The following is a 25345-nucleotide window of genomic DNA, read 5'->3' as shown; positions in this document are numbered from 1 at the left end:
GAGTTTAGCTCTACAGGTTGAAACACTTTAGTTTTGTTTTTTTTGCTCAATTTCACATTAAATAGAAAATGATAAAATAGTGTTGAATACTGGAAATGTTGATCTTTTGTATTTCCTTGGTATTCTTACCTAATTCTTCTGCTGTTTCCCTGGAAAATACCTGTGGGAACCCGGGATTTTTAGCATGTGTTTGCCAACAGCCCAGCTGTGTGGTTAAATATTGTGATGTGAAGTGCAAAGTCTGTAAATGACACCACACAACTGAAAATGGACCAATGCATTAGTTAGGGTTCATGAGGGATTTAAATGTTTTATTGATATCTCTTTATATCTGCCTCATCTGCCACTCCAGAGAGGTGGAGGAACTACACACTAGCACTATGATGGTCACTCTCCAAAAAGTACTCAGACAAAAATAAAGAATAAAGAACAAACTTGGTGTATATGTAGAGGACTTATTATTCTTCTATCAACTAAACACATAAATATGAAGGAATAACATTAGAAAATTAGAAAGACCTAAATGTTATATACACAGCAGACATTTTGACTTGTCATAGCAGGGAAAGCACAGGTGTTATTAATAACACTAAATTGTTGTGTTTTATTTAGTTGTGTCAGTAAGCCATACCAGCAAGCATATGCAACGGTCTTCATACTGGCAGAGCCTAATTAATGTTATTCACTGCACCTGTGTTTGTGAGATCCCTGTGAGAAAGGCCTACAGTAATTCAGCACATATGATTCAAGCCAGTATGCTATTCTAAATTGTAAAATGCATGGAATTTAAAGTTCCCCTCCTCTCAGAAATGTGTTTTGCTTATTGTTACTTCACTTGGATGTTTGAGCCTCACTGTACAGAATTATGTGTGTTCAGAGTTTGACACTAGAAGACTGTTTTAACATTCATGTGCTGAAGGAGGAAAGTTTCTCTGTGCTCATTCTAAAGTTTAACGCATATACCTACAAGCATAATTTGTGACATCACAATTAGTTTGGAGCCAGTTGTTGTCCAGCATGCAACTTACACAAGTGTGATGCGGAAACTTCCAGTGCACATACGCTGAGAATGGACTATTCAGTGAAGTAGGAGACATCTTAAAATATCTACATATTAATTTCAAGGAGGGAGAGGGATTAGATCAAGGGGTACATAGGACATAAATAATTATTTTAAGTAGTATTGAGTATTTTTATGCCTTAAATATGTCTGCAGGGGAAAGCAGGTGTGGTTAATAATGCTATTATATGATATTTAAAGGTACCTTTTGAAGTTTTCTTGTAAACAAATAAATTTATGTTTACATTCCTTATTACTCACCTAAACATTAACTACTACATGTTGCATATTACTGCCACCAAATATCAATGGAATAGCCTGAAAGAATTGGCAAGAACATGTGTCATGAAATACAAACAAAACAAAACAGGGGTCCGCTCATCCAAACATTGCTACATAGCACTACTAGTGGTCAAAAACTCCAAAGTGTACCTTTAATTTTCCTGCAGTTGGTTTCATATAACTAACATCAAATATGGTAGATTCTGTAGTCCGCAGATTGTCATCAGTGATAATGAATAACTAAAAATCAAAATGTTAGTAATCCTTTTATTAATTTAACAGTCCTCAAAATGGCTTTACAACAAAAAGCTTTCTATTAATTCCCTCCAAATAAGGTCATATCTCCCATAATCTAGTGACTTTTGAATTCTCTGATGACCCATACACACTCTGACCATCTGACCATTAACATAGTAACAAAAAATAAACCAGAAAAACATCACTTTTAACAAATTATTTCCATATTTGCAAAGGTCAATTACAAAAGATCATAGCTTTGACCATCATTCACTTCTAATGCACCTGTTACCCTTAATGGGCTTAATTCCTTTTTGTTGTTGCTTGCAGCTATATTTGCATTTGAGATTTGTTACAGCTCAGGGAACCTGTTTTAAGCCTGGAAGCGTTGGCATAAGAAAGTGAAACATAAGCAGATCCACTTTCCCATCACTGACCTCAAGGATCAGGTCTTGTAAAATGACCTTTGGTCTAAGAAGCATTCAGCAACTAGATCATGTGAGGACCACCACCAAACACCATGTCATCCAACAACATGGTTGTAGGCACAGCAGTAATTATATACAGTAGCTTGTGCATGTGCAATGCTAGAAGAATCCGACTGATCCCTGTCACACAGTCCGACCTGCATTAGTGGTGTAAATGACTTTTGATGATACTACAGTTCAAACACCACACAAGAATGTGTGCTGCGTAATTACAAGGTATATATTAAGTCACTAAACAACTGATATGTGTCAGTACATTTAATATTCCAAGTTGACATGAGCAGGGAGGGTGAGAGGATTTAACTGCCTCGTGTGGCTTTTTCTGTAGTGACAGGGTGTCTGCATGGACTACTATTTAAATGAAGATTAGTGATGGTAATTTTATTTTTTCATCTCAATGTATAACTACCTACATGATTTGTTTTTTATTTTCATTTCAGTAATTGCAATGCATTAGGCCTTACTCTATTACCTGTAATCCTCTGTGTAAAGGTATAATGTAACAGTGTACACACTGATTTATAAACAGCCCTTTGGCCTTTTATGCTCCTGTCTCTAATGCCTTACACCTTACAGATTCTGTTACAGCAGTGTTTCCCTATATTCATTCTGCAGCTGCACACCACTGCTGTAAAATTATGAGCGCCGTTGCTTGCTAAAATTTCCCACGATCATTAATATCAATGGGCTACTAATGATTTTCACTTGCACGCTGTGTGAGCATGATAACACTCTAGTTACCGTGGAATTGTTTTGAGTCATTCTCCCTCTCTTCATTCACATTTATGTGAAAGGTACTGTTACAAGAGTAGTGTAGCTGCTTTAAGGAACAGGGCAGTGCGTAATGTGTGTGCATAACAAGTGTGTGGTTGAGCAAGTGGCAGAGCAGATGTTGAGCAGAAGGTGAATGCAAGCAGAGCAGAGCAACAACAATGGGTTAGCCTAACCTGACCAGGCTCACTTAAATTGGAGTCTGAATCTGAGAAACCCAACGTTCAGATCATAGCTTCAAAACATCACCAACAAATTGTCATGCACATCCCTACCCGATCCCTGTTGCAGCTTTCAGTAAGAGACATATTTATGATTCTTTTATGTTTGTAGAATGCGGGGTCCTGTTTACTGTTTTTAAGAGAGGGGTCAACTTGAATGAACCACTTCTGTGGAATTCACTACTTGAAAAGTAGATTTTTTTAAGGCTTCACCACTAATAACCTATGCTAATGTTCTTTGAAAGTGTTGAAACCAGTGGAGGTTACCCTTCCATTTGTGTATTAAGGACTTTGGTTTTCTACCAACTAAAATGGGAAATGTCCATTTTATTGTCAGTCCCCTAGCAACAGTGTTCTCAGAATTTCAGGATGCCATGTAAAGTTTTTGACCACCAGTAGCGCTACGGAGCAATGTTTTTTGTGGGTCCCATTTTGTTTGTTCTCATGGACACATGCACAAAACCACGACTGCATGATTGCTATTCTCTGATCTCGAGGTGGCAGTGATGCACCAAGTGCAGGGAAGAAGAAGAGTGCTAGTCAGTTAACATGATTGGACACAACGCAGGTTTCAAAATTGCAAATGCAAATGCTTTACAAGAAGTTGAACAACTACAGAAGAGCAAGTTCATCAGGTCTCAAGGATACACACAATGATTTGGTGAGCTACACTGAATGTGAAGAATTAAGAGGAAATGAATCATAAATTGCAAAGCAACTGTTATTTCAGATTTTATGTATAACACTGGTTTCTTGAACAGTATGAGAAGAAACAAAGTAACTACTGAAAGGGCTGAGCAGCTCACAGGTATAATTGGAGTATTAATACTTAGATATGAGTGGGTGTGCTTTTTCACAATCATGAGTCACTCTGTTTTTAATTGTGCTGTAAAGACAATATCACTGTCTGAGAAACTACATGGAATACCTTCTAAACATATTTCTAGCTTCATTACTTGTACCTTTCACCAAAATCAATGCAGCATGCAATAACACGCATACACACACTGACACACACACACAAAAGCTCATTTTACTGGTGTCATTTTTCTGAAAGCTCCACTGTACATTAATTTGGCAGAAATTGCTACACAGAAATAGAACTCATGATTTTGGCCTTTAAACATAGTGGCATTTGAATAGCAAATAAACAAATGCGTTGATGTTCTGTATACGGTGAGAATTTAAGGCTGTTTTTCTAGTGTGGAGTTAACTCTTTATGGTTTGGTAAAAATAGAAAGCAGCTTTAAAGAAATTCCAAAGGAACATTTATTCCCTTTTCGTGTAGCCCGGGGGAAATTCTGTTGATTGTTTACTTGTACAGTTTGCACAGACAAACAGAAAAATATGTGGATGAGCTTTTAATGTAATGGTTGGATGGTGCTGTGAAAGACATGAAAATGAGACAGAAGGGTCAGAAAAAGATAGTGAATGTGTATTATATCAATCACTGATATGAACGAAGCTCCTATGTTTTTTCAAAAAGGCTACTTCAGAACTTCTATGTAACAATTTACAAAACAATAAAAAATATGGGATTATTTCTCTATCATTGCATTGTTTGGAATAACCATTTTGTTTGTTTGGCGTGGAACAAACCACAATTTGTTTCAAGGTGCATCTTCACACAGAGAAAAGATCACAAGGCTGCAGATAACATGTCTTCATCTTGTTGAAGCCCTGGGGTATGACTTTGTAGTTACACAGGGTAACCCTGCACCAGGCGAAGAATCCTCTCAGGTAATCTATAGCAGAGCTGGTAACCCAGCACTCAGTCAGCTTGCTTTTTTAAAGCCTGCACAAAGTTCATATGTTTTGGGCAGCAAGGGTCAAACACCTCAGGAGAGACATCACGTATGATGTAAACACAGCAAGTGTTCACAGCTGATCGTCTATCCAGGCAAAAATTATGTATTTCTCGTGCACAACAAAGCACAGCTCCTTTCATTGTAAGACACTGCAGAATAAGAACAATTCCAGGTACTAGACACAAAAATATCAGCCACTGTCAAAGCAAAATCTTTTTCTTTTTTTTTTTTGTGGAGTGCCCCAGGGGTCTATCCTGGGTCTCCTTTTATTCTCCATCTGCATGCGACCTCTGGGGCATATCTTCCACAGACATAATATTAACTTCCATTGTTATGCGGATGCTATGCAACTGTATGTCCCAATAAAGCCTTGTACTACTGACTCTTTCTGTATTATGACTTTCCTTGCTGATATTAAGAACTGCGTGTCCAAAGATTTCCTGCAGCTGAGTGACTCCACAATGGAGATCCTTATAATTACCCCTTCTGGCCCCAACACTAGCATTATTAACCGTCTCTGATCTAGTCCGTGTGCCTTTTATAATAATGTCAAAGAGGAAGTCAGTAATCTCAGTGCAATTTTTGACTCCCTTTGCTCAGGTGTAGCACCTTAACTTGATACATTTAAACAAGATTAGGTCATTCCTCTCATGGTTCCTCTCATGGATATTTTGGTCAGAAGAGTTCTTAATTCAGCCACAAACAACATGCTTTTGTTGATTTTGGTTGATCTGCACAAAATATTCAGAAGCATATTGCAGTTTCCATCATGATACCTTTTCAATTAGCAAGAATTAATTGTTGTTTATGATGCATGCCAGTTGCACTTGTTAATTAAAATAGATCACATAAAAAACATGAAATGCCACTTAAATACAAAATTAATGAATGAATGCACCGTCAAACATTATCACTCAAGTAAGGTTTACTGAAACAGGAAATTCCTTAAGATTTAAAGAATTTTCACAGGTGTTGCTGCATTCTTTGTGAGGTGAGATTTTAGTTCTAGTTTTGCAAACACAATTTTTGAAGATTAATGAGGGTTCATGCCAGATCACAATCATAAAAGGGTGCTTTGGACTCAATCTGATAGCACCATATGCAAATGTTCTTGTGTAGGTCAAAAGGCAAAATGACCAGGACTGGAAGGCAGAGAAATGTCAGATATTTAAACATGTTTGACAGTTGAAACCATCATTGACCTTCTAGGGGGCTTTAACTGGCTGCAGGGATTGAGCAGTTCAAAATAATCCTCCCCTGTCAAACGTCACTCAAGCTCAGCCATAACACAAGTCATCATCCAGCTTAGCTTTCCTCCAATTTCGGAAAGACGAGGAGACTCGTGGAAATTGGTATGTTAACCGGCAGCCATGAAATCTGTTAATTTACAATAGAGATCAAACACTGGTGGATTTGGGTAATTAAGCATCCTTGAAGCCTGTTGATGTGGAGAGCTCTTCTTGTACCTTCTCTTTACGTGAGTAAGGACACGTTTGGGGATTGGGTGCTGGGTGGCAAGGGTGATATGGGTTGGGTTTGGGGGGGGGCAGAGCAGACGAGCTAATCAGAACAAGTCTAGATCATAGAATTTCATCCATGGAGTTCATCTTGGACTTCTAATGACACTGACCTTCTATGAATACCCTCAATTATATGAAATGATCTCTGTAATAAAGTCCTCAATCAAAGTCACAGACCCCCTACTGAGAAAGTCTCGGGTATTACATAAAATCACCATCAACTCCAAGTGACTAGAGATTTTTGATAATTATGACAAATGTGTAAATAGTTCCATTATTGACTATGTTTTGGTTTATTTACACAACAGATTAAAAGAGGCATAACCCTCTTCTTTAAGTAGATTTTTCACCATTTGTAAAAGGTTATGAACAAGTCATGACACTGGGTCAAGCACAGTGATGATGATAAAAGGCAAATTTGACAGATTTTGCTTTCATTATAATCTGGCTTTTATAGTGTCTCTGGTCTTTTTTAGCATTAGTGCTATACTATCCACAAATAAACAAAAAACAGATCAGAGCGGAGGTTTGGATACAAAAGTTTTAAGGGAGGGTCAGGTCAAACATGATGTCTGACACCACAGAGCTATTTACAGCACATCAAATAGATGTGCATATGGAGCATTAAGTTTCCCAATATGTTTCAAAGCATATTGGGAAACCTCCCCCGAAATAAAGCAAGAGGGAGGGCACACAGCCCATTATCCTGCTACTGTATATCCTTGGGAAAGAAAGACAAATATATATATATAGTGTACACGCTATATCTGTAAAATTAGTGATTTGCTTTTATCTGAAATCAAAGAGATGCTCACAAATCTATTAAACGCCACCTTTTGTTTTTTAATAATGCATCATACTGGGACCAAAGCAAGCTTTTCAAGCAAAATGTAGACTTTTGTTTTGAACAAATATAATTAGACTTATTTTTAAGATACTTGCTACAATGTTGAAGCTAATTTGTATTTAGTAAAGTGCAGTCCTTGATGAGCTATTCCCAGAGGCTGGGAGGCCCAGTTTGTATTTTGAACCAGCATAAAATCCTTGAATTAAAGAAAACTCATGGGCCTTGCACTTTCCAGAGATTGTCTGCGGCTGGATGAATTGAGATTAGAATAGCTGTCTCTATGGCATAGGCTTCTCTGTTCTAAGGGATGACAGTATTTTGTAATTCTTCTCAGACATGTACAGTACTATAAAAAGGTCTGTTGCTGGATTCAACATCTTGCAGAGCTTTTGAAGGCTAGAGGCCTGGCCTATAACAGTCTTAAACAGCTTTTGCTAAGATTAAATGTAGTGCTTTTTAACATCGTTATACTGTGTTAGTGTTAGACAGAATGGTACATCTATGACACAGTTAAAGAATTAACTAGAGCTGAAACAATTGGTTGATTTATTTATTAGTCGATAAACAGAAAAATAATGTGCAACTACTGTGATAATCAATTAATCATTAGACTCATTATTCAAGCATACGTGTGCCAAACATTCTCTATCTACAGCTTCAAAATTGTGAGGGATTGTGAGGGTTTGCTGATTTTCTGTGTTATGTAATGATAAACTGCGTATCTTTAGGTTTTACAGTGTTGGTCAGACATGCAATCAATTTGGTGACCTCACCTCGAAAATAGTGACAGCCATTTTTAACATTTTACTAATGTTTATTTTACTAATGTGTATCAAGAAAATAATCTGCAGATTAATCGATAATGAAAATAATAATTAGTTGCAGCCCTACAATTAACTATTAAATCAGCAAACTGTTAAAATGTCAATATAATTACCATTTATCAGGCTGGTTAACAACAGATAGAAAATAAGAAGACAACCCAGCCTAACTATTTTAATTTAATGAGAAATCCTGTTTTCATCTTTCATCTACATCCCACCTGTACACAATTAAATGAAAACTAAATAATACAATGAAGCTATAAACTTTGGTTTACTGTACATACCATAGTGGGTAGACTTATACTGTTTAACACAAGCTGCCTTTTATGAGACAAATGAAATCAGATGGTGTAAACCCCCAACAGAGAAGATCTTTCAAAAATTCATAAAGGTTAAAACAACTGTTTATTCTGAGCATTTCAATGAAAGATGGCAAGCAGCTCCCCATTGCATTGCCATCTGATGTTGCACAAATGCATATACACACACTGCACTGACACACACAGTCTTGTACACGCACTTGCACACTTCCCCACCCACCCACACATAAACAGATTCATTAAATAGTATATAAGATGACTGGAAAGATGCTACCAGATGAAAACCCCACCACCACTTTCAGTGGGTTGTCGCTGCTGCTGGGTTGAGCTAAAAGACACAGCTAAAATTAGCTCACTTTCGACACAGTAACATTACTATAACTCAGTTAAACAGCAACATTTGAAGTTATAGCAACTGAAAACAGTTTGCATTATACGCAAACTTTCAACAAGTAAAGGTGTGTCTGTGATTTTCTGTATTTCAAAGAAAGGTGATGTGTTTGCAGCTATGCTGTGAACACCTAGGGGCAACAGATGAAGGTCAGCACCTCGTCCGAGATGTTGGAGTAAGCCTGGCGGAATGATGAGGTGATTTCATTCATGCAGATGTTGTACCAAAGATTTTTAATAAGGGAGGAGCTAAGGCTGAAACCAAGTCTTGATTTACCTTTTGATTCAACAAGTTCAAACCCTCGGCTATAGTCATAGAATTTGGATGTTGAATGAAAGGACAGGATTTCAGATAAAAGTGGCCAAAAATTAGTTTTCGTCACAGAGTGTCTAGGCGCCCCCTTTGAGATAGGCAGAGGAGCTCAAATATCCCACAGAGGTTTGAAGACGGACTGCTACACTTTCATTTTTTGACAAGAGCCAGTTGATGTGGTTGAAGCATCCAATGGGAATGCCTTCCAGACTACTCCCTATGGAGGTATTCCAGGGATATCTAACTGAGAGGAAGCCCCAGGGCAAACCTAGAACACACTGGAGGGATTATATATCCCAGCTGGCCTGGGAACGCCTCGGGATTCTCAAGAAGGAGCTGGGAGACATGGCTAGGGAAAGGGATGTCTGAGCTGTTCTGCTTAGCCTACTGCCACCAATCCAGACCATAAAAAGTGGCAGAAAATGATGAAAAGGTAGGACGGATGGACAGATGGATAGATAGATAGATGGATGGATGGTTGGACTGATTGTTGCCTCAACCACATTTACTGTATTGTATAGATGACCTAGTAGAAAGTTCATTTTTTTCTACTATCATCAATTTGCCCTTTTCCAACTGCATCTGCAATAACTAAGAATTGTGGAGACTGTTTGATTCACTGTTATTCATGACTAAAATCGTTCTTACCTTTGGTGGAACAGCTGGTCCAGCAGTGTAGGGGGCCAAGCTTTGTGGTACATCTGTGATGTAGGTCTTCTTGGTGCCTGGAGGTTGGTATGCTTGGGCTGGGGCAGGCTCAGCTCTCCTGGACGCTAGGCCAGGTACTCCTGGATGCTGCTGTTCCTGATAGGCACCAGGAGCCATCGATGAAAAGCCAGGCTGTGGTGGTCCATAGGCAAAGTCAGGACCTTTGGGCTGCGCTGGCATGTACTGCACCTGTGCAGGGCTGCGGATCGGATGCTGGCCAAAATGTTGCGCACCAGGGGCTTGATGCTGGGGGCCAGGCTGGGCCGACCTCATCTGGACGTTGAAGGTGGGCTGGCTTGGGGTTGAGGCTGTAGCGTAGGAGGCTGCGACAGGCTGAGGAGCTGTGTGGCTTTGAGGTTTGGCCACCGGGCTGACGGAGGAAGGGGGAATAGATGAGACTCCTCCAGGAGCCTGAGGTTTGGGTGTAGACTTCTTGGTGGCAGTCAGAGGTGGCTGAGTTGGAATGACCATACGCTTGTAACCAGTCACTGGAGCGTTGGGAGTGGAAACTGCAGAGGATCCAGAGTTCTGAAAAACAACAAAATTAATTGAGATTCAGAGCCTAATAAACAAACAGTCATATTGAAATATATGGGCTGGCAATGGGTATTCACTTGCAAGTAACAGTAACAGGATGAACTGAAAACTTTGATAAAAGAAATCCTACTGAATGGTGGAAATACAACATTTGTATTCAACAGTTATTTACTGATAGTGTAGTTTACGCTCAAACGATTATCCACCTTGCCTCCCTAGAGTCAATTACAAGGCTACCTCGACAGCAGAGGCTCTACATTGTCCACAACCACCCATAATCTATGGCTAATAAAGCAGGAGGGGAAGGGATAAATTGTTTTGCAGGGGGCGCCATGACAGCAGACTGGCAATGGCACATGACACTTGTGCTGACTCCAGCTGCTTGGACGGGAAAGATGTTAAATCATTGAGATTTGTGGCGCTGGTGTTCCTGGGAAGAGACGGCTGTAAAGCAGCAACACAACCCACTGCTGGGATTCTCACTGTCTGAGAAACTGTGGCATTTTGATGTATTGTCCAATGGCTACATCTGATGCACAGGCCAGACTACACAGAAATAAAGCAGCTAATAACACACAGAATAACAACGTTTCACTCAGATGTCAGAGGCTTCTGCCCTGAGTGTCTCTCATGTAAGTAATAATTGTTTTTCACTACCACTACATATCGGTGTCAGACGTTCAGCCAGTCTAAAAAGGGTCTATCATTAACCTTGGTTGGCCTTATTAGGTTATTGCCTGAAGCCAAAAATCGGAGTCAATTACTAAATTTGCAGCACTAGGGGAACAAAAATGAACACTTGTAGTCTTTAGACACATTGCAACTTGGTTTGATGAGATGTCTTCTAAATTGGGGCAGAGCAATAATTCCAATCGATTTCCCTTAACAGATGATCAAAGTCAGCTTTGTGACAAGTAATGTCACAAATAGCTATGTTTTGCTGCACTGCTACATTTCCTCGTAATTCCTTGTTTAAATTGAATAAAAACGCTTATGTTGTAATTCTATCAGTGAAAAAGTATACAGGACATTTAAGTCTGTAATCACAATAATGTACTGATTTTTTTTTTTAAAAATCAAAGTTTTGGTAAAAGAGGTGCATGCACCAACTTTGTCTAAATCCCATCTAATCTAAGTCAGAGGGGAGCCCCTAAGGAACCATTAAAAGCCTTGGAAAATATTTTCTGCTCTCACTCTGATTTCTGTCTCACTGATTAGCACTGATGTTTATTTAAAAAATCCGTCTGTCTGCATATGTATGGAAAATCCCCACTATGCCCTTTAGGAAGTGAAATTACTTAATTTAAATGTTTCATGGGTTTTAAATACTCTAGATTATTAATTTATCTTTAAGGCCTTAGAACCTACAGTAGCATTTAGTTAGTAGAGCACTGGAAATGCAAATTGGTCCCCTCAAAATAATTACACTGTCATGGTACATTTTCTACAAATTACATTAAGAGAATGGATTCATCCCTTTCCGAGGGTGATGAAACTAATCAAATGCATACAATCTGAAAAAAGTGCCTGCATAGTGGAAAAGATTTTCCTAATAACCAAACTAGATTTTAATTTTGTCCAAGTTGCATTTGCTTGACCTGTCAATGTTAATAAGGCTGGTCAAAGATAATATCATGACGGTTGTACACAGAAAATATGTAAAGGTAATGTTACTTGCTGCTGCTAGTGAACTTTTATTTTTATTTTATTATTTTATTTTTATAAGTTTGAAGTCGTTTCTTCCTGCAACGTTCAACACTGTAATAAATATAAGCAAAGAGAGTCAATTACTGTTGTCTAAATTAGGAGGGACAAGATGCTCGTATCTCATGTAACCCACCCAAATCAGATATCTATATTTTTATTTTAATGTATTTTTTGACATGTGAAATATTTATTTAGAAGCATTATTAATTGTATGCACTTTGTGTGTTAATATTTAATATTTCAACCAGGGATGGGTGATATGGTTAAAAATGAAAAAGAATATTTTTCCTAATGGCTGATACAAAGACTTCTTACCTAGGAAAACAAATAAATAAATAAATAAACTATTGTCTAACTATTTTGATACATCACATCAGGAGGGTTCAATTGTATTCACCTTGGGGATCCCCTAGCTTTTCTCCTAGCGCCATCATCAGGTTAGAATTTCAATTTGCCTGATACTTTGATTTATGATCAAATACCTGCAAAACAAGTGCCATTCCCATCATTCTCAACTGTACTTTGTTATTAGGTGTGTTTAGTGCTAATGAGCTGGCATGCTAACAGGCTAAACTAACATGGTAAATATTACCTGCTCATTTTGAACATGTTCATATGCTAATGTTAGCATTTGGTTCAAAGCACCACCATATCTGAGTAAAACCTCTGCTAGCATGGCTGTGAACTCTTGTTAACACAGTTTTCTTGGAATCATTAATTTGGACACAACAATTTTATAAAATGATAACACGACATGATCATATCATCACAATCTCGCCCAGTACTTATTTTAACAAATTATAAGTGTGTTAAAATTATACGCACACAGTGCTTAGCAGTAACGCTTTTTTTTTTTTTAATCCTAGTTTATAATGACATGGTTTGTTTACTTGCACACCTCAAATTAGATTGCGAAATCGATGATTCACTCCAGTCTGTGTATAGTCTGACCTGCCTGTGTCAGGCACAGTTTGAAATCTAGAAGTCCGACCTACTGTAATATACAGCATCAGTCTCAATGCATATTGTGCTGTTGTCCCTATCAAAACCCTCATACACAAATACACAACACATACAGATTCAAAAAAGTTTTCCCTAACCCCTTCAGAAAAGTTAACCCTCACTCTACACTGTAATTCAGACTGACTTTGCAAACAACTTAAGTGTGAAATTTCACAGAGACTCTCAAGAAAGCCTTTTGACACATTAAAAAAGATTAGGAGAGACTATACAAGCCTTGGGGGGCTGAGTAAAACTGTTAACTTCGCATTTCAAACCACAAGGGTGGGGGATTTTTTTTTTAAGCAAGCTTGGGGAAAACCCCTAAAGAGGGAGAAGTTCTGCATCTTTTCAGACTCATCTAAGACCTTGGATATTTTTCTCTCAACTTTTTTCCTGCCACTTATACAAAGTGGATGCTCTTCACTGTTGACTCTACTGTCCATTTGCATCTGTCCATTTCAGCACTTACGCTATGACCGTGGACAAATCCCCTGTCAATGCTGAGGAATTCACTAATCTCCCTTCCACTTTGAGTCATCTTGTCTCTGCACAATCAGGCTCAATAGTCACATTTAACAATCTCAATGCAGTCATGAAATTGAGGGTATCAATTCTCTTCTTAAAATAGTTCAAGATAAGGCACATTAAATATGATTAAACAATGTCTCTCTGGAACGTGGCGAGACCTCTAGCTGTTTTGAACTATCTTTTCGTTTCCAGATGAAGTGTGTTATACACATATTGGGAACTTTTCGCTCTGCATATCTTATATCTGCGTGTCTGATTCTTCTTTGCTCCTTCAAGTGATAGCTGCATGACAACTCTAAGTGGATACTTTGAAAATGTTTCCACCCATGCCATACAAATTAGAATAAATGTTTCATGGGTGAACTGTATCAAATTTGTCCTGAAATACTGCCACTGTTACTGGTAGTAGCACGATTAGTTATATTAACTACTACTATTAACTACTAGTATTAACTACATTCAGTCTTTTGAGAAACTGTATATTATAATTGTACTCAGTCATAATGTTGAGATGCATCATGTAACTGTTCAGAAATTTAGACTGTAAAGTATAAATGACGTAAACAGCTGACTAGCAAGAATGAAAGTGGATAATGGCTAAATCAATATGCATTTTTCATAATAATATAGCAACCGTTAATAATAGTTGCTGCACTTCCCAGCTGTATTTACAGGAACAGCTCTCACAACTGCAGCTACTGAGCGCGTGAAAGTCATTCTTGCATTTATGGTATTACTGCGAAGATCTTCAAACATGGAAATATTCACAAAGTACATCTTAAACTACACATGAGAGTGAGGCTGTAAAAGAATAGAAAATCAAATACACACGCATTATCTGAGGATGTAGGAACATTTTTGATTCAGGATTACAGGCACTGCTGTGAAAGAAAACTCATGTGGGTTTTGAAGCTGAGATAAAAAAAAAAAAAAGTCAGCATTTCCACAAAATCTGCTTCCAATTCTCCAAATAGTTTCTCTTAATAATATTGCAGCTACAATATTAGTTATGTGGGTTCTAATGTTTGAAGGGTTTACAATTTTGATATACATTTTTCACACTGATTTGATATAGATATTTAAACTAATAGGTAATCAGGCAAAGCAAACACAGCAAAAACTAAAAATGTGGAGTATCATATGTAATAATGCCCAAAATGTAATTGGACCAACAATGTTGCCATAATTATGACTGAATAAGTCAGCAGTCTTAATGCCTTACATTAAGTATCACGAGGTCTGGCACTGCTCTAAAAAACTCACTCTGCACTAATTTTGTTACCGATTCTACAAAAAAAAAAACATTCACCATAAACTTCAATAACACTTGAATGAGTGCAGAGGCCTTTTCTCTATTTTATCTGCCCACAGTGGTAATTTCTCAGGAAGATGTAAAAACAAAACAGGGCAGGTGGCACAGCTGTGCAGTCATATATACAGCACATGGTCTGCGCACTCTTTGGTTTAACCACCAAGACAACCCGAAAACGATGTAGTTGAACATAAAGTCTATGCTTCAAAATTCACAGTTACGTAATCCCCTAAAAAAAACTGGGTTTCAGAGGAAAAGTATGTAATATTTCTAGCATGATGTAACAACATCATACAAAGTAGGGCGTATTACTTACTGATGCAACTAAAAAATCATTTTCTGGGCAACTGTGTGAAAAAAAAAGACAGTCCCCGAGAGTCAGCGATCGTGGCACTTCTGCAGGCTATCTTTATAAAACTGGGAAATGTGTGTTTTGTAGCTCTCACACAGCAGCAACTAATTGTTTCATTCACCTCCTGCAGTACTACAGGCCAGTCTCACAACATACCCTGACTCATCCCTGTAATGAGCTTTTCATGCACTTGTGACCCCTCCTGCTTCAGGAGGTGAAATACTGCATACTTGAAAATGTCCATCGCTTACAGTGTGTCGATGTCATCAATCCCAGAGATGAGCAACTGTAACTATTCTCTCAGAAGCTTTGTGTGTGTGTGTGTGTGTGTGTGTGTATGTGTGTGTGTATGTACTGTAAGCTTGCACGTTATTGGGAAGAGGGATAATATGCAATGACAGCAGTTGATGGTAAGCCTTTTAGCATTGTTACTAGGACTTTATGATGTAAAGAGGCAGGTTACATTGACTGTCACAGCTTCCTGGCTCAAACTAAATTTGTCATTGGCTCACCCTGTTAATAAAAGACAAAGGGGTGATACTATGCAGTTTATTTGACTAACGAACATTGACGGAACACATTGAGTGCCTGAAGGCATGCTCCTCTCTCCACAGTTGGCTGCCCCTGTCAAAACTCAGAACCTGCTGCCAGATTGACCTTAAGGTCAACGGGCGCCACCGGCACAGTGGCAACATCTCTGCTCCATGCAGCAACAAAGCAATCAAAGAGAATAGCAGCACATAAAACAAACGCAGAGAAGAAAGTTAAACACCACCGAGTCCTGTAATTACTGTGCTGCAGTGTCATCTTGATGTCAACTCTTTGACATACGCTGCAGAAATACACGGCCGCACAGTCGCATAGATGCAGCCCTGAAGAGTAAAATATCCATTGCAAAAAATAGCTGGCCAGGGCCTTGACCTTTTATAAGGAATAAAAGAGGCTGCCTTGCATACCATTGTCATGCCTGTGAGAGCAGCAGAAGGTGGAAACAATTGAAGCCAACATTCCTCAGCTAACTGAAGAGAAAAACATGACATTTTACCTCACAATTTGGACTTTATATTGGCAACTTTACACTTGTTTTTGATTAAATTTGGTTTCAACAGCATAGTGGTAGCTGACAGTAACCATACACAAACAACAAGGGCACACAATGTCATAGTGTACAGACCATTGACCGTATATAAATATGGACGACGCGTATCCACTTCCTGCTGCAATGCAAAAGTGAAGCCAAAATATCTCCTTTCCGGAAGCTGCCATCTTGCTTGTATGACGTCAATTGGAGCCAGAGTCTGCAATGTTGAGTCGGACAGCAGGATGACGGCCCGCAGGACACCCCCCCCCCCCAGCCATCTTACTGCCTGACGGAGGTTTGAGAGTGGCTGTCACAGTTGTCAATCATGAAGTCACACCCCCTTTTTATATCATCAAATAATTAGTTGAAAACAAACTTATCAGAAAAATGAGCACTTGGATATACATCAGCGTGATAAGAACTACCTAAAATGACAAAAACCATCTTTGCGAAAAATGTATTTGTCGTGCACTTTGATTTTTTAGTTTGGCTCATGTCCCTTCCACTAACATGGAGGGGGCGGGATTTATGACCTATACTGCAGCGAGCCACCATGGGGCAATCGAGATGTTTGGCTTCAGTTTTGGGGAGCTGTCATGTCGTCCATCTTTATATACAGTCAATGGTACAGACCGCAATGTCACCAACTGGACACACGGAATAAAAAGGGCAGGTGAGACAGTGAATGAATGAATGGATTTGAGAGGTTGTTGAATATTTGAGATTGCTGAGATTTACATATGGACAGATAACTAACTATAAATACACACTATTACACAATAAAAATGTTATAGCGCAGGTTTTCATGGCAGGATAACAAATCAGAAGAACATTACCTCCAGAGTGCTAACAATACAGAGTCAAAGTGAAACCAAATCCTCCGGTTCTGTTTCTCTTTCTTTAAGAAAACCACATTAAAAATCACATTTACATTTGTAATAATGGAAATTTACTAAAAATTTGACTTTGAGGGTGGTAAATTCTTAAGAAAAACTATTTTACTGGCCTTCAACCAACATTTCCCACAAGCACAAGATCATAATGGGTTAAATGTCATCAGTTCACTAGTCAAGTGGTTGTGGCTAGGTCAGACATGACTGTAACAACAGCAAGACAGGGAGGGGTGAACAACGTAGACATTCTACTAGCAAGAGCTGAGGTATTGATAGATTCACTTTTTCAGAAAGACCAATGAAAGAAACTCTAAATAAGAGACGTCACAGAAGCTAGGCAGCTAGCAGCTGCCTTTACCCAAATAAGGGAACAGTTTCACATTTCTGGTAATAAGCTTCACTTTCTTGCTGAGGGTTGGATTAGAAGAGTAATACCACTCTGATATCTCTATGTTAAATATCAAGCTAGCAGCTTGTTAGCTTAGCTTAACACAAAGACTGCAAACAAAGGATTACCAGCTAGCCTGGCTCTGTTCAAAGGTAACTAAATTAACAGTACTCTCCAGGAGTCTTGTCACTATGAGTGGAGACTTACGCCCTTAGACATAGCCAGGCTAGCTGTTTCCCCTCCTTCCAGTCTTTATGCTACGTTAAGCTAATCAGCTACTGGCTGTAGATTCATATTTAAACAACAGATACAGTATGAGAGTGGTATCAATCTTTTCATCTCCTGGCAAGAAATCTTATACGTTTATTTCCCAAAATATCAAACTATTCCTTTAAGCGGATTAATTGACTATTCATTAAATGTATCTCTTTTCTGAATATACTGTGTCAGGTATTGTTTCCTATTTCAGCTATCTACAGTGTTGTCAGGTGTTCAAAGTAACACTGAACAGTCTTATGCCTTTGATCCATTCACTCTATTCCCACCAGGGAGTTTTGTTTGTGCCCTCGGTGATGGAATGAAATGGCATTCGTACTCCTTGCATCTTACATTTCAACACAGTTTGGCACATGATTGTACCTGATATGATATATGCGCAAAGCTTCTTTGTGTTAATCCTCATATAGATTCAGTTCTGCACCCCTCATATGCAGATAAACAGAGTTAAGGTGTAAGGCATGATGAGTGCTCCAGAAGGGCTGAAGAATTGAAATGGTGAGGCCATCCCTTGAGATGCCTCATGAGTTTGAGCCTTGTAAGGGGGGCAGAGGAAAGGTCACCAACCCTATCATACTCTCAGGGAGCTGAGACACTGCCAGGGTGGTCTAGAGTCTGCATTTTCTCCGATCGTTCAACAGACGCCATGATCAGTGGGAGTCTTGGGAGCGAGCAGCAAGGGCCTATCATTCTGCCATGTTGTGACAGCGAGTGCCATCCGCAATGCTCTTCCTGTTGAGAGATGGGAGTGTCACGGCATGGCTTGACTGGCACAGTGTGAAGTGAGGCCTCCTTAGGGCACTCATGTGGAAGGATCCATCTCAGCAGCATTTCAAGCACTCTGCTTCAGCTAAACTGTCAGCAAACTTCAATAATGCCATCTGTTTTGTATGGACATGACAACTTATTACACAGACATCAGGCTATTTGACACCAAGTAAAAATACAAACAGAGCAATGTGTGCAATGCTGCGGCTTGTCTGCTGACGTAGAGAAATGACAGTAACGTGATGCCCTACTCTATGGTACTCTCTTTCATACAGTATGAATCAAATAGACCTAAATGTGTATTCTTATGCTGTGTTGGGAGGAAGAATGCTGTGTTGTTGTAGAAAAAAAGCAGATGTTGCAGAGTATTTGAAAAAAAAAAAATACAACTACCCAAATCTCTACATTACGTTTCCGCATTCACCAAAAAACTTTTAAATTTCTGCTCGAATAAAACTTAAAATAGCAGTACAATAGAATCAAAACCGTGTGAGTCTCATTTAGAGATCCTCACAGGTCCATAATTTTGGACCAAAACAGACCCATGGAAAATCTACCCAAACCCGACGGGCATAAATCTAATTTTTGGAAAAGAGACCTGATTTGAAAGGGAAAGTCAGAGGAAAGTCAGACCCGATCCAAACAGAGCTATGAATAATTATAACACTTTTTCTCCTGCAATGATTCTGACACGCCAGAGTAGTCAGACCTTAGCATGTCTGCTTGGATACATGCAGGTTTTAATCATATTTAGGGCATATGCACTACAGGAACTTTCCCAAGGGACCAAGAACCTTTTCAAGAACTCAGGATCTAGAGACTAAATTTAAGTCCCATTTCAACCAAAAGTTCCGGGTACTTTGGAGCCAGAGGAACTAATATCAGGAACTAAACTTGGAACTAAAAGTCCCAAATCCTGTTTGCATTTCCACCACATCAGAGGAACCAGGTAGATCATGCAAATTAGACCCATGATTGATTAAAAAATCACAGCGGCACTTGAAACACAGTATTCACGCATGAGGAAACAACAACACAGATTTGTCCTGTTGATCTTTGTATTTACTGCTGCATGACTTGGATGTAATGAATGAATGAAAAGGAGAAATGCAGAGGAGGAAAATGAAACTGAAACTAAGCATCTGTCTCCACAATAAATCATCCACTAAGTGTTTGATGGTTATTTATTGCTGCTTTAGATTGTAACCACCATGAAACAATCAGAAAATAACGTTTTATTTCTCTCATTCACTGGCTTCTCGCTACCGCCACTCCCTCTCTTCATTCACTCTCTAGCTCGTGCAACCACTGCTGCTCTCTCTGTTGCTTGTGCTCTCAGCTCGCTCGTGCTATCCCTCTCTTTTTTCTCTCGCTCTTTTTTAAAATGAATTGGGAAGCTGCCGACAATGCCTTACTTTACTTTTAACATAAACAAATGAAGAGAAATGTCCTCTCCTTGTCCTAAATTGATACTACTTCCTTGTTTTATGAATGAAGTGGTGACTGTTTGACCAATCAGTGACAGCCATCCCTGCGAACCCCGGCCCCAAAGTTCCTGTACTTTTCGAAAGTAAACCTCCCACCCCCCCGAATCAGATGAGCTGAGAGTAAAAGTGAACCAGGTAAAGGGAGGGAGAGGTGGCTGAAAGAGCTAGCAATTGAATGAGAGAGAGAGAGAGGCTGTGATGATGAGACAAAGCGAGTAAATAAGAAACATAACACTTTATATTTCCTAATAGTTTCATGGCTAAGCAGAAATAAATAACCATCAAACTCTCAGCAGATTTTCTGCTTTGAAGACTACTTTTCAATCTCTGCAAGTTTCCTTTTTATCCATTTATAACGCTCTAATTTCCGTAATCTTCATGGTTCTTCAGATGCGGTTCAGATGAGTTCAGATGAGTTTAGTTGCTTCAGTTCCATAGTTCTGGGAACTGTTTGGTCAAAAAGGGCAAATTGACACAGTAAAACAGGATCCAACCTGACCTGATCAGACGGAATACAATTTGGACCTGGCCCGAAGCAAGTCTGAGGAAGGGTTACGGATACTAGCAACAGAGGAAAGACCTCCAGTCCCATTAGACTGTATTCAAGTTATATCACAATCCCAAACACATGTATGACTCCACATTTAAATAATGTACACATGAACTCTTACGTCCATGTCAAAGAGTCACAACCTCTTTCCTTAGAGGCACCAAAGAACTCAACAACCCTGCTCATGTCATCTTTCTAGACAGCACTAACAATTGCTCACTTCAGTTTCCTACATGGACACAAACAAAGAGTCAGCTTCAGTGCACTCCGCTGACTGTTAATTGAGGTGGAACCATGATTGTAAGTGAGTCACATGTCTTTGGTCCCAGAAGTTCTGGCACTGCCAGAGGGAAGCCTAGTGACAGTTGAGTAGCTCTCCCCCCTTGAATCCATCTGTAAAGATGTTACCTCAGTTAAAGTCCTCCATCCCTACACACACACACACACACACACACACACACACACACACACACACACACACACACACACTCCTCGATACAGTGCAAAGCAACTGGGAAAGTTTAACATGATGGTAAGTGTACGTCATTTAGGGAGTTGAGGCTTTCAATATTTTATTTATTACACTGCACATTACCGTTTCACAGAGTGTGGGAGAAACAGACAGGAAGAGCTTTTTAATTTCAGCTTAAATCTTACCACACCAGATTGAATCAGATCAGAACAAAGTGAAGCTTTAATGGAGGAAGTGCATTAGAGTTTAATTGGGACAAAAATGTCACTGCTTGATGTGGACAAAATATTATTTACATGGTTACTTAATTGGTTATACAGTCTATATCTAGTACAGTACTGTACATCATCACTTTTCTCCTCAACAAATTAACTGCATGGTAATAATTTATTGTCCGTTTTAGTTCATGATAAAATATAATCATGATATCATGATAAAATACAGAAAGATTAAACTAAATAATGTTTGTGTTTTTACATTTTGAGCATGGGGTGTTATCTCATAACTGCATTGAATGTGTCGTCTTTCAGAAAGTCTTTTAAATCAGGTACTGTGTGATTAATTTACAACAGAAGTCACATTTTCCTGAAAAATATGACACTGTTTACTCTTTCGTTTGCATTCTTTCTGTGTTTTTTCATGTGCAAATTAGCAGAATATAATTGCTCATTTTCAGCCACCTGCTACAAGCAGTTGGCCAAAACTATCAATCTTTGTCAAAGGAAGTGAATACAAATAGATATTGGACATAATATGATACTCATGCTTACAATGTGCTCCTGGTAACACCTTAAAGATCTCCTCCAGAAATGTTTTAGAATGTATATAAAATACATCTTGATATTAAAATTCTTTTGACAATGTACAAAGTGAACAGAAACTGGATGTCGTAGATTTTCAGCGGGAAAGACGAGGATGTGACTAATGTTTGATTACTAGAAAAGCACCAGAGGTCAGTGGGGATTAGAGGTCATGGCAGTCAACGCTTCTGTAGCCCCCACCAAAGCAGCGGCGCTGCTCTGGTGCTTGATGAGCGCACTATTTTGACACTCATCTGGGCCTCCTTGTTACCTCCCCCACAACAGATCTGATGTGCTTAGACAAGCCTACACTGCATATTAGTGGGGCTGGTTGGGCTCAGATTGCAGTGCAGCACACTTGAAGGATTTAGCATGAGCACGCTCTGTTGTGTTTCCTCCAATCACCAAGTCAGACTTAGAATCGAGGACAAAAAGAGTTATTGAATATTACAACAGGATGTCAAACAACGTGTGTTAAAGGGCTGAGAATATGAGGGTCCACATCAATCAAACACTAAGCCCTGTGATTTTACAGATTAGTTCCTCCTCTGTGATTAAGTGTGGTAATAAGTAAAGCCAGTCGTTGTAGAGTTACTTTAGTCAAAGTGCTTGTCGGGACCGTCCAGCAGTGCCTGAAATCCCCTCCCCTTACTCTTTTCCAGCGTTGGAATTAGGGACACTGCATCCAGCAATTCTTGTAACTCAGTAAGACAGCGACTGTGAGGAAGTAAGCAAGCTTTCTTTTTTCATCCTTCACACAACTACTTCAGTTATTTTCGACCAGAAACAAGTGCATGACCTTGAATGTCTCTGAGAAGAAACCGATCAAAATTGTGTGCCGCTATCCCCATTTGAACAATTCATCATGTCCCGCCGCTCTTTATGACTCTAGAGTTTTAGTCCCATGTTGTGTGGCCATTTGGAACAGCTACCGTATCAATTTTGTCTTTAGACACTTTGTACGAACTTTCAAATTTACCGCGACCTTTAACATACTATCCTATATGAATGGGAACCTCTGTCTTCAAACTCAGAGAGGAAGTTTAAATTCTACTTTTTAATAACTAACTGGTTGTGATTGGGGTTTTTTTCATGTTCAACATGTGCCTGCCATGAGCATGTGAACGTCTGTGCTGACATCAGCATGCTTTCCAAACTGAAAGAATAATCTGGCCTTTATTTCCGCATGTTGCTTGACACACACAAACACACTTTCCAACAACAGAGCTCGAAAAAGAAATGAATCGGTGTCCTTTTCCACACATTAACACTCAGTGACACATGTCTCAATAGCTCAGCAATTATCAAAACAATACAGTTCCAACAGTCCATCTGATACTTCTTTAGTATCACTCACACACTTCCTTATTTACTAACTGGCTGCTGGTTTTCTGTTGTGTTCATGTCAATCACACAAACAGCATGTGTGCAAGTATAGCCAATTATGTTACATGAAGTGCTGAGAATATAAAGCTTGAAATTGAAATGAAATGTCTGCAAAATAACTTCCAGATTTGAATAAATAAATGGAACTGAATTATCTTTTAAGCAACAAAATCATCCGCCTTTGAAAAACATTAATGTCAAAATAACATTCATGACATTCTGTGCAATAATATTCAAACATTTCTGATTCAAATCTGGTAACACAAGAAATAATGGAAACCTCTAACGGAATAAAGAGCAGAACATTATTATCAGGTTTGGCTTAATTTTTGCTGTCGCAGGATAAAACAAACAAACTGTAACACAAACTTAGTTAACTGTGTCAAATAACAAATGGCATCTAAGATGCAACTGGAGAGAGAACAAATGGGAATTATATAATGATCACATTTCATTACCCACTGTTATGCCACAGAGAATACCAACTAAAGCAAACAAAATTGTTTTGATGTCTGTGAAGCATCAGTGCCGGCTGAATGTTTGCAGGAATGCTACTTAGAGTTTTATGAATGAGCAGCAACGTCCACTTCAATTTCATCTGGGAGGCGAGCACACATAAGGTCCCTTTGCTGATTCCAAATTTAACGTAGGGAGGAAGATTCCTCTCCCAGAAGCTTGAAAGGGAGAGCACAGGGTGGCCTATTGATTCTGGAGAGCTGGCTCTGTAATTGCTTGCGCACAGAAAGCTGTAAATCAAGACCGCTCGTTACTCTTTGCTTATACAAGCGGAAGATTACTGTGCAGCAGTTGTGCCAATGTTGGAGTATGAAACCTGGCCCATTACACAGACCAGTGATATGTTGTAGAATAATGCATTGAAAGAACCAGAGCACGGACTGACAGGAGCAGCTGGGTAGGGGAAAAGGTCAACCTGAGTTAATCAGCTAGAATCAGCATCAGCTGAGGAGAGAGTAACAGCTTGTGTGTATATGTGTGTGCACGCATATGCTCATCATACTGAAAAATAAACAATCAAATAGAAAGCTAAATCTTTTATATGTGCAAAAAGCTCGCAGGGATAAGGCACAACAACAGCAAAAAGGCATCATGATAGCACAGAGATGCACATGATCCTTTCTTAGACTGAAAAAAAACAGGGTTAAATCAACAAAATGTCTGATACATAACATTTCATGATTAAAACATGTCCTTGTATGTATGTGTACTCTGCTAAGACACAGGTGGTGCAGCTTCTCACCCATAACTCCAAAAGCTTGCAGTAGGTTATGATAAAAATAAACTTGCAGTGACTTTGACCCTGACAGGTAAAACCACCAGGACAGCCATACATTAGTTAGTATGACTGTTCACCTGCTCATTGGCAAGCTGGGCTCTCACAGAGCTTCTACAGGTATACATTAATTTTTCAAGCCATGTTGACAAAAGCTTTCAGACTCCTGCTCTTGTACTGCACATGTTTTCTCCCAACAAAGGTAAGCACTTATACTATATTTTATTTAGGAAAAAATGCCCTGCATATCAGCAGCGATATCTCCGCATCCTAAAAAAAGGTCCCCGTCCTCACATGCCGTGTGTAAGTGTGGGCTTCTGTGCATTTTCAGCAAATATACTTGTTTGTGTGTGTTTACATGAAAAACAGATTGAATAAAAGAAAACAGAAAACAGATGCTTTCATATTGTGGTGATTTTTTTTTTGTTGTTCATTTGCCCTGGAATGTAAACAGTTCTTCATAGAGTGAAAATTCATCATCTTGTAACAGTGACAGTTAGCAGTATGTTAAATATATATATTATATATACTGTACAGCTACACACACAACACACAAGAATCACTAAATTGTGGCATTTTTTGTTTTTCTCCACTGTTAAAGGAATAGTTTGACATTTTGGCCTAGAGTTACATGAGAAGATTGATGCCTTTCTCATGTCTATACAGTAAATATGAAGCTACAGCCAGAAGCTGGTTAGCTTGGTTTAGCATAAAGACTGGAGACAG

At 38.9% G+C, this 25345-nt stretch overlaps 1 protein-coding gene across 1 annotated transcript in view; it reads right to left on the bottom strand.

Annotated features, from left to right (window-relative positions):
- LOC121901160 (LIM domain containing preferred translocation partner in lipoma) overlaps nucleotides 1–25345 on the bottom strand; it is a 136625-nt gene that overhangs the window by 41209 nt on the left and 70071 nt on the right. Inside the window, exon 6 of the mRNA XM_042417867.1 lies at nucleotides 9730–10317. Within this exon, the coding sequence (XP_042273801.1) occupies nucleotides 9730–10317 (588 nt within the window). The remainder of the gene's footprint in view (nucleotides 1–9729; nucleotides 10318–25345) is intronic.

Source organism: Thunnus maccoyii, chromosome 7, assembly GCF_910596095.1.
Source record: "Thunnus maccoyii chromosome 7, fThuMac1.1, whole genome shotgun sequence".
NCBI classification, from domain to species: Eukaryota; Metazoa; Chordata; class Actinopteri; order Scombriformes; family Scombridae; genus Thunnus; species Thunnus maccoyii.
This window is presented reverse-complemented; position numbering and strand designations above follow the sequence as displayed.